The following is a 10,586-nucleotide window of genomic DNA, read 5'->3' on the forward strand; positions in this document are numbered from 1 at the left end:
GAAAAGAGAGACGGCGGGAAAGAAGAGGGAAAAGAGAGACGGCGGGAAAGAAGAGGGAAAAGAGAGACGGCGGGAAAGAAGAGGGAAAAGAGAGATGGAGGGAAAGATGGACAGAAAGAAGAGGGGAAGGGAGCAGGCATAAATAGACATAGGTATAGGGAGGGAGAATAGATTGGAGAGAGAATAATAATACCTTCAATACGAATGTCACCCAGCATAAATCTCTGCACTGTATGTGACCTCTGTATGACCACTTTCACTTTGGAGTGGTAGGCCAGCAGCAGCAGGTTCCAGTCCTATACAGAGATGTTGTAACGCTGCCGCCTACTGGTCATAGTACCCTAGGCCATGGTCTAGGTGAGAAATCCCGCTCTGATCGTAAATTTAATTGTAACCTATAGGGATATTTAAGGTTTGTGGCACATACACTAGGGAGACAAATAAAAAAAAAAAAAAAAAAAAAAAAACACTCATTATGATATTCACTAAAATTCTTCAATATTCTTGCAGAATAATGACAAGTCCGAATGCGAGACTCCTACACCCAAACCTCCGGCAAGCCCATTAAAAATAAAGCACGCTACACAAGTATAACCCTGGACAGATGAACACTTTATGGGATCTGCGCCAAGTATTACTCCACCAAAGAACAAAGAGCCAAAGCTGCCACCTCTAATCGGAATGTGGCACGTGTAGTTAGTCAAATGGAAACACTTAACTCCTGTTTACAAATGAAGCCATGATTTAGAGATTAGAGGGAGTGCTTTGTTGATTAATTCATCTAGTATAGTGATCATATTGAAGTGCTTGGATGTCTATGTTCATCTCTATGATCAACTAATAATTACAGAGTCATGTGACCCATTCTTAGGTGGTTGGGTAACTTCATAGTTGTACCCCTTGGGAAGGGTCAATTTTCATATCAAAGGATTTCTTGTTTTTCATATTGAAAGCCCATTTTACTTTCGCTTTGTTGAGTATTGGTTAGAACCCAGGTCAAAGTTTTGCCCTGTTGAGGAGATTTCCTTTTACTCCCTGTGCCAGAGACACAACAGGAATTATGGGATAATCTTTAAATAGTGGGGAAATGCCCTCTGAGACATCACCCACCCAAGAAGGTTCACTCAAGGTCTTCCCTTCTGGTTCTGGAAATTTTAGATATCCCGTAATGTTCCGGTCTACTGCCAGTGGTCATCAGGTCAAATATAGAAGCTAAATCTACCTAGGGTGGGCACAGGCAGCAGTAAAAACTGAAAGGGGTCTTGGACTTTCCCAATACTCTCCAAAAACTCAGTTTGACTATAACTACTTTTTAAGAGATTCAATATGAATACAGATCTCCCATATGAAGCCAAATCCATGAGCCACCATCATGAATGTTCAGATCTCCATAAGGAACAATCAGTGAGTCAAAGAAAAGTTTAAATAAACTCAACTTTAGAAAATGGTTAGAAAACCAGGACCCAGTTTTGTCCACCAAAGACCCAGTTGTACAACAAAGATCTTCTCCATGGCTTTGTGGATTTGGAGATACAACCTGATTATCAATGAAAACAAGAAGATTTATAAGAAAGAAAACGTGGAACATAATGAGCAGAAAATAGGTCATATTTTTTTTTTTTTTTTTTTAGCATCCTGAGGACATTTTTCAGTTTAACACTAGGAACTTTAGTGGTCATCTTTTGATCTGTGAATATGCCCAAAAACATGAGCTTTGGGTCACCTTAGTGGACACCAATAGTCGGAAGATTCCATAGAAACAAGACACCAGACTCACCTACACAAGTTATATTATAGCATTATTTTTCAAAAAGAGACCCTCCTATAAATTACAACATATGTTACAATATTTATTTTCTTAATAGGCAATCATGTGGTTCACCCCAACCAATCAGATTCCAGATTTATATTCTAAAGCAGAATAATTGATTAAAACAAAATGTGAAGGAGAGATTTTTAGATATTGTTTTTTTATCATTGTATCATTTTTATAAATGAGCCTGGTAAATAGATTAAGCTACTGTTTGTGATATTTTCTGTGTTTTATACTCATCATGTGAACTGCCAAATTATTTTCATATTTCTTATTCCTAAAGGAGATGTCCATGTTTTTGTCACCTCTTGTTTTCAGATTATAAAGCTCCCATAAGCAAGCAATATTTCCAGCTAGGCTGTACATCTAGAAGTCAACACTAGCTCTTGGTGGGGGTTATTGTATAGCAGCTTAATTAACCAGGAGAGGCTTCCGCTTACCACTATGAAATCATTCCTTCACTGTTCCCAAAACACTGCCCAATCTCACTCACTAGTAAGAGAGTAACTTTGGAAACTGGTATGTGGTCCCATAGTTTCCTGCTGCTGGATAGTGGTCACCAGGGGCAAAATTATTTATGGCTTGGCCCTAGAAACATTGGAACTATAGGCCGTGTGGGTCAAAATGATCTGAGCGGGTATAATATCATGACTATCTCCTTTAAGAACATTTATTGCTACTAACCCTATATGTATCTCTGAAGGCCCAGGCCTATGCTTGCATCGAGTTGCTGGGCGTTGCATTAGGTAAGCCCATTCACCAGAAAAAGGTGCCATTTCTGGTAGCACTTCGCAAGGTATGGTACCACAACTCATCAGTGTGCATGGGTCTCAAGAGGGAATGTATAGAAGATGTAACTATGTAAAATTGATATATTTGAACTTTAATATATTATGTATAAATATATATTTTTTACAATGTTCTTGACTTTTGAAGTGTTTTTCCGTTAACATTAGATTTCGTAGTTAATGATTCTGATTTGTAAATGAAAAACTTTGAATGACACTATGCTGATGATACTGGACAGTTGCTAGAACCCCCTCATCCCAATTCATGGTGTGCCTCTACTTTTCGGCAATTGAAACTCAACTCTAGACATGGTCACTCACGGCATGGCCAATTACAGGGCAAGATTGCACTAGCACCAGGCACTACTCAAAGGAAGGTACAAGGAGCCCATGTCCAACATTCTGTAGGACTCAAGGGGAGAGGAGCAATTCAGAGTATATGTATATTTGGACATTCCAGGACATGCCCTCATTTAGAAGAGGCTGGGCATGAGTCAAGTCCTGTCTAGCTGAGTAAAAGTATCATTGGCCATATTTGAGAGATGGAGTCCATGTTGACAGCTAACACAGGTCTCATTCTCATCTTGGGTTAGAGAACTTAGAATGTCCCCAGTAAGGTCTGTCCAGGTGCCCACCATTGGTTGTGTCCACCATTTGAACAGCCCACTCGCCTCCACCTTGTCCCACATTACTCTACTACAGTGGTCTCCAAACCGCTCGTGCTGTGTTACTTAAAGGGGAAGAAACGTCTTAATGTGACTTCATAATGCCAGAACCCGCTCACTCTCCCGCAGGTCTGAGCCTGCGATGGGAGAGTGGGCGGGTTGTGTCCATAAACACAACCCACACACCGTCCTGAGTCTACAATGCGTAAGGGAGATGTGGGGTCCTTTTACTGCACTGGCGTGCACCAGCCAGAACTGCTGATCACCACTGGTCTTCGTGCTCTCACCGCCCACTGGTCAAACGATCTAGTGGGCCGCAGACCAGCGCTTGGAGACCCCTGCTCCACAATTTCTTCTTCTGCCTCAAATAGAGCTAAACATCTCATACTTCTGGGAAATGGTGGATATGTGATGTCCCCCTCTATCACATTGTTCAGGTCTATGTCCAATATCTGTGTCCAACACACTTGGGTCTATCATTGGCTGCTAGATAGTCATTGGCTTCTAGACCCAAGCAATGTCCTGCAAAAGTGTCAGTGGGGAAATTAGGGTGTGTCAATGGGAAGGGAAGGGATTAGTATCCTCCAACGAGCACAACTGTTTCAGGAACTTCAGAGAGATCTCCTCTTTGACGAAATTTCCTGTTTCGTCTTTGGTATAGGATGGGACAAACCTCCCTTACAGTGCATTGGGTGGATAATAATTATTTGCAAAGCCTCTGGACATAGTATTGCCCCCAAATTAACATGGGGTAGCAAGTAAAAATTCAAAATTCTATCCAGCCCAGGCCCTTTAAAAGGGAACATTCACCAATAGTTGTATTTTGGAAAGCAAATTATTAAAATGTATACAAGGAACTTATCCTGGGTATTTCACTGATCCCTGCTCGGGGAAACTTCCACATATGGATGATAAGATTTAGCTTACAACAGACAAAATTACTTCTTGCCGGCTGATTTCTGAAAAATGTTTCTTTTGCTGGAGGCCTCCCGAACCTTTGAATAAAAATTCACACAAAGTCACCGATTTTTCTAAGCTCTATCATTGATAACACAGCTTGAGCAAATACCCAATTGTGGAGGTAATGCCATGATCCTATGCCTGCTAAACAACTTAAAGCGGACCTGTCATTGGATATAATACAGGTTCAATAGGCATCGACAAGGTGCTGGGAACTGCATACTGATAACAGTACAAGCAAGAAGCACAGAAAGCTAAAGTTCCAAACGTTTTATAGGATCGAAAGAGAATATTGGCCCATAGCAGACCTTAGCTATAGAATGGGGGGGGGTCATTAAACATTTGCCATGTAACCCCATTATTCCCAGCAACTCCCCCAGCAGGCAGGGGGCAATGAAACAGCCACAGTTTTCTTTTGGGTGCGATCATTTTCTGGTATTTCAAGTATGACACTAGAATAAAAAATATCAAAACTCTGCCAAAATACTTGTACATTGAAATGTTTGATTTCGTAACTTCAGAGTTGAAACAATCAAATTTCAGAACCTGAAACTAAATGATTAAAGAACAGACAATTTTCCCCTCTCCCCTACAACAAGAACCTTAAGTTCTGCATGTCTGAGGTTTTCTGTGTTAGAATGACAATTGACAATTGTGTGGCTGCGATACCGGTCCAGTGGCTTCAGTGCTTTGGGCCAATAATGGGGCAAAAAAGCCCAATGCAGAGATCAAACATGGTGGTGTTGGATGGTGACAACTACCAAATCAAAGCCAGTTGGGCAAATTTCAGGAGCACCTGAGCAATGACAGCTGGAAAACATTGGTACATTAGCATTCTCTATAGGAAAATATTAAAATGTAATATACATATAAACAGAAACCTAATAAACACCACTGGTTTGTATGGTCAACGATGCAGAGATCAAAAATGATGCACAAACATTATATTAATGCAGAACTCTTATTATGACATCATTAAATATTATCACATGACATTATCAACCAGTGATCTCATCAACAGCAGGATACCATGATAATAAATACCCATAACACTTAATATTTAAATGTCTACAGTTTATATTGAGGACCCCTTTAAATCTTTGCATGGTGGCAACATGCGCATTACCATGGCATGCACCACAATGTGTGGCCACATTGCTGCTTGTTACAGTGTTCGATGGAAAGGTTGCTGTTTCATCTTCAGCACATTAGGCTGCATTGGAAGTCCATTCATATTCAATAGGCTGCATTATTGCAATGCATGTTAGCATTCACTGCATAGGTCTAAATAAGCTCTTAAACATTGGAAGTGTTCAAAGGGCCATTTAAACTGTTGAACATGCATTCAAGTGTATTGCAGTAGGACAGCCCATGCAATGTGTGCCATTGTACTGCATATTATAAAGAACATGCAGCATTTTTACCAACACAAATGCATTGTGTTTCAATGCTTTGATGTATTGCAATGCCATTTAAAATGAATTGCAACCAACATATCACTCTGTAGGTAATGCATTACTATGCTCTGCAGTCACAATTCAATCCAATGACATCACCATGGTGTGAATGGGCCCCAGTACAATGCAGGCTGCATCAATGTCTTCACATGTGATCTTACAGCTGGTGTTACAATGACCTTACTCACATTTGCATGCAGCTCCATTGTCCCTTGCTGCTGTTCCAGGGGATATTTGCTGTATAAATAAAGATTTGCATGTGGACAGTCTCAGATTTCATTTCACAAATGCTGCATGGAGTCAGATGATCACCTGCTGGAGGAGTCCCAGGACAATCTGCACACCTGTGTACACTGCTGCAAGTTTTGAGCAGCCCTTGTTTATTTAACTCCAAAGCTGCCAGAAATTCATAGCAGACATGGACATTTTTAAAACATTTTTACCCTCTTTCTCCTTCCTTTCTCCCCCAGCTGTTTAACCTCTTTGACAGCAGATATCATTGAAGCCCAACCGAATTAAGTAACTCTATAGGGCATTTTATTTATATAAATGTCTGCTATCAGATCCCTTCCTTTGTTTTCTATTTTTTAATATATGCCACTAGGTTTTTAAATGACAGTGATCTCTTCGATCACTATACTGCCAGTTTCACAAAAATTGGCGATCAGCAGCATCATTCACTGGTGGCATATATGGAAATAGCATGTGTGACCCATTCACTTCCTTTGACTTTTAAAAATGTGATGGTGGATTCCCTCTCTCTTTTGCTGATACAATGTGGTGCCATTCATCTTGGATGGAACACCAATGCACAATGTGCTGCAATGAAAACAATGCATCTTTTTAAAGCGTTTTGGTATTTTAGGAATAGGTTACCTTGAAATGCAACATAACCCATGATAACAAGCTTTTTTATGGTGTAAATTAGCTTCTATGCTATGTATGATATGGATCGTGCTCATCTTGGGTGAAAATCTGACATGTGCAGTGGTTCTCCAATGTTCTTCTGATCAGGAATCAAAGGAGTGCAAAGTGGGGTGCTGCTCCCTTGTTCTCCCCTTTCCATAGAACAGAACAGTGCTGTGTGTACTTTATCTGTCAATGGAAATGATCATTTACAATGACAATCATCTGACCTCCATTGGATGTCTGTACAGGACTTTAGGCTGGATTCCCTGCATGAAGCCACTGTGCCCACCGTACAGCACATGGTAGTAATATATATGTGAATTGTGTTTCGGTGCCACTCGGTCCCCAATAAAACTATACAGTGGGAAAAAATATTACACCATCATTACAGAGCACAAAGATGCAAAATGTGTAAATATTCAATGCCTTGTTAAAATTAGCAAACTTCCCAGTATGCCAAGGCATAGGTGGGCAATGTGCCTTATTGAACTAAATGTTCGTGTTAATGTATGCAAAGTAGTAAAGGGGTCCAAAATAAAATGTGGAACACAGCTCCCAAATGTTCCTGATCTGGAACCAAACCCTTCTGTTTCTCATTCCTCCTTGGCTTTCTTTTGGTTTGGAGTGTATAGATATATAATATTGATTACCAAAAAGGATTACCAGTATATTACATTAGACCCTCCAGCCAGCCAATCAGATTGTTCGTTTTATTTCACATGACCGGGCTTTGTGTCCTTGGACAAATGGTGTCAACCTTTTTGAGACCTTTGGAATCTGCATTATGATGGGGTTTGGGTTCGATCCCAAGGTGGGTTTGAGTTGAAGTTTCATTGCTCAAAGTTTGCTATTAATTCATGCAAATATTTCATCAGATGGATTGTAAAATATTTCCTCTTTTTTAGCCAATATTCTCTTTGCAAATGTCCTTCAAATCGTTCAATCCCAAGGAAAAATACCCTAAGAACATTTGATCTTCCAAGTGAGCTTCAATGGGGTTTGACCTCAACATCAGGTTTGGAGAACCTCAAAGAATGTTCATCAAACCCTTCATGACCCAACCTTGGGTGAACCTGCATATTTGACCTTCGTAGGTAAAGCAATGGCTTCTTGATGGCCCAAACCATCAATGACAACCCATCAGCTTTTTCTACAACACTAGAGACCCCTCTTTGCTATTTGATTTTTAATCTTCATCCTCCACTCATAACACCGCAGAGAGAGACATGAATGATTCAGAGACTCTCCACCATGAAAGAGCGTCAACAAGCACACAGCATGGAGAACCTCAAAGAATGTTCATCAAACCCTTCATGACCCAACCTTGGGCGAACCTGCATATTTGACATTCGTAGTTGAAGCAATGGCGTCTTGATGGCCCAAACCATCAATGACAACCCATCAGCTTTTTGTACAACACTAGAGACCCCTCTTTGCTATTTGATTTTTAATCTTCATCCTCCACACATAACACCGCAGAGAGAGACACATGAATGATTCAGAGACTCTCCACCATGAAAGAGCGTCAACAAGCACACAGCATGGAGAACCTCAAAGAATGTTCATCAAACCCTTCATGACCCAACCTTCGGTGAACCTGCATATTTGACCTTCGTAGGTGAAGCAATGGCCTCTTGATGGCCCAAACCTTCAATGACAACCCATCAGCTTTTTGTACAACACTAGAGACCCCTCTTTGCTATTTGATTTTTAATCCTCTCTTCATCCTCCACACATAACACCGCAGAGAGAAACATGAATGATTCAGAGACTCTCCACCATAAAAGAGCGTCAACAAGCACACAGCATGCTGTTCCCGAAGAAACGTGTTTTCTATACGCCACCTTTATCTTCCATCCCTTTATCTGTTCCCTTTATTGCTATTTCCACCGGCAGCACAAAAGATGGAAATCTGTGGTCACTCCCCCCCCACCCGTCTCCACTCAATTTTTAGATAGAAAGACAAAGGCAATTATTGGTTCCCATCATTAAAGTGTGCACTGCCGCTCATACATATAGACAGCCAGCACGAGCCGCAGGGGGCTTCCAGAAGGATGCCCAGCAAGCTAAGAAAGCAAGATATTGTTTTTAAATGAATTGGAGACACTAAATGTAATCAATAAACACCTCGTCTTTGTTTCTCTGCAGTGAGAGATGAAATACGACCACATTTTTTTTTTTTTTAGGGAATTGAGTGTAGAACTGTTGAATTTAGTGTTGCGTGAATCAGTCTTTACAAATCCGGATTGCCAGTGACTTGAGGTGATGTTGAGCCAATTCATCCATTATTATTCTGATGTTCGGTGTCTGTTGGCATGTCGATGGTAAAAAGTGTATATGGGTTGTCAACGCATGGCAAGAACACCTGCGCCATTTTTTTTATTAAACAAAATTCACTTACCTTTACCAATGGCAAGTCCAATATCCACCCACAATCTGGGCCCAGTGCGTCAAACACTGGCTTGGCGTTCTTCTTCATTTCGGCACTCATCCGGTGCCGTCATCCTCCTTCTTCTCGGTTTTTCCCACATCATCCGAACTTGCACCCGAACAAGACCGTCTGTCCTTGAAAATGTATAAAAAACTAGATCAATCTGACTGCATGCTTGAGGAAACCTCCTCGATCTCAGGCACAGAAGGAGCATTCAACGGCTATATGACGTATGTATCCTAGAAGGCTGTGGGTTTCCTATTCAGTCTTGTACAGGGTGGGGATCACACTTTGCCAGGAGATGTAGAAAATTGGACAGACTGTGGTATTTGGCGTTGTTTCTGAACCTACCCTAAGCCTGTGCCATCATTGGTACCCCTTTGATGCAATAGGCATGCAGTTTGTGTCCGAGCCTTGTTTTGGATCAACCGAGCAACATATGGATTGTGTTTATATGGGCCCATGTCAACGAGCTTTAGGCTTTTGCCAATGGTATCCATTTACCATCCAAATCAACACTTCTGAGATCATTCGAAATTCATTTGACTTGCAGTTGACCTCCTTCTGACATGCATTTGACCTAATCCAAGAGAGTTTTGCTTTTCACAATGAGCAACAAAAAACATTGACACCTAATTTGCCCCAATTCTACAGGAACTCATCCCCTTCGAGCATCTGTATAGCCAAATATGCCGACAGAGTTTGTAGATGTAGCTTACATGAATCCAAATAGGTAGAATAAAATTTTCCATCAATTGAATACAATTTTTTCTGCACTGTTTGGCTGTTACAGCGGCGAGACGAGGAACTGTTAAAGCTGAACCAATTTGGGCTTCCAGTTGTGCCTGACGACTGCGTCCCGAAGAAAGCAAAGTAGTTGGCGCCACCTAGAGGTCACTGTAAATACAGTTTCAAAAGACTGAAAAGTCAATGAAAATACAGTGTTATGTTAAAGTGGACCTGTCAGTAAATGTAGAAATCTGCATGAATAAATCCCTGATGTCCCAATATACGGAAACAATAACATTTAAAAAATAAAAAACCTCTATGTGATAAAAGCCACCTTTGCAGTCCAAGCCACTGACTTTGTACTCAGTCTACTTTCCTTTTTTGCAGTAAGGTACAAAGTGAGAAGCTGCAGCAGGGGCTGATGTGTGTCAGGCATATGTCAAAACAGCCAGGAACTGCTGGGATTTTTGATCGTGCAATTTATGTGCTGTCCTCCCAGTCCTTCAAGTAGATGCTGATCCTGAGAGATGCTTAAATAAAGATGGCTTTGTCTGCTTTAATCTGACATTACAACTTGCAATCCATTTATAAAATCTTCTTTAGATTTACCATCAAATATACCATGCTGGGGCCTTACTGATTGGATGTAAATTGTACATCTAGATGAGGTTTACAGAGATTGGAACATGAATGGCTAGCTTTAAAATATGACTCCTAGCTCCCCCTGCTGGATATTAATTTTAATGCGGAATGTACCCTGTTTCCCCGATTATAAGGCACTCTCTTATATTTTTTGAAATGCCAAAATATGCCCTGGGTCTTATTTTCAGGGGA

The 10,586-nt window shown here is 40.8% G+C and overlaps 1 protein-coding gene across 1 annotated transcript in view; it reads left to right on the forward strand.

Moving 5' to 3' along the window:
• Positions 1-2,733, forward strand: part of LOC140341111 (cell adhesion molecule CEACAM7-like) — a 9,235-nt gene extending 6,502 nt beyond the window's left edge. The window contains exon 7 of the mRNA XM_072426652.1: positions 511-2,733. Coding sequence (XP_072282753.1) covers positions 511-594 — 84 coding nt within the window. The 3' untranslated portion in view covers positions 595-2,733. The remainder of the gene's footprint in view (positions 1-510) is intronic.
• The last annotated feature ends 7,853 nt before the right edge of the window (positions 2,734-10,586 follow it).

This window comes from Pyxicephalus adspersus, chromosome 11 (genome assembly GCF_032062135.1).
Source record: "Pyxicephalus adspersus chromosome 11, UCB_Pads_2.0, whole genome shotgun sequence".
In the NCBI taxonomy this organism is placed as follows: Eukaryota; Metazoa; Chordata; class Amphibia; order Anura; family Pyxicephalidae; genus Pyxicephalus; species Pyxicephalus adspersus.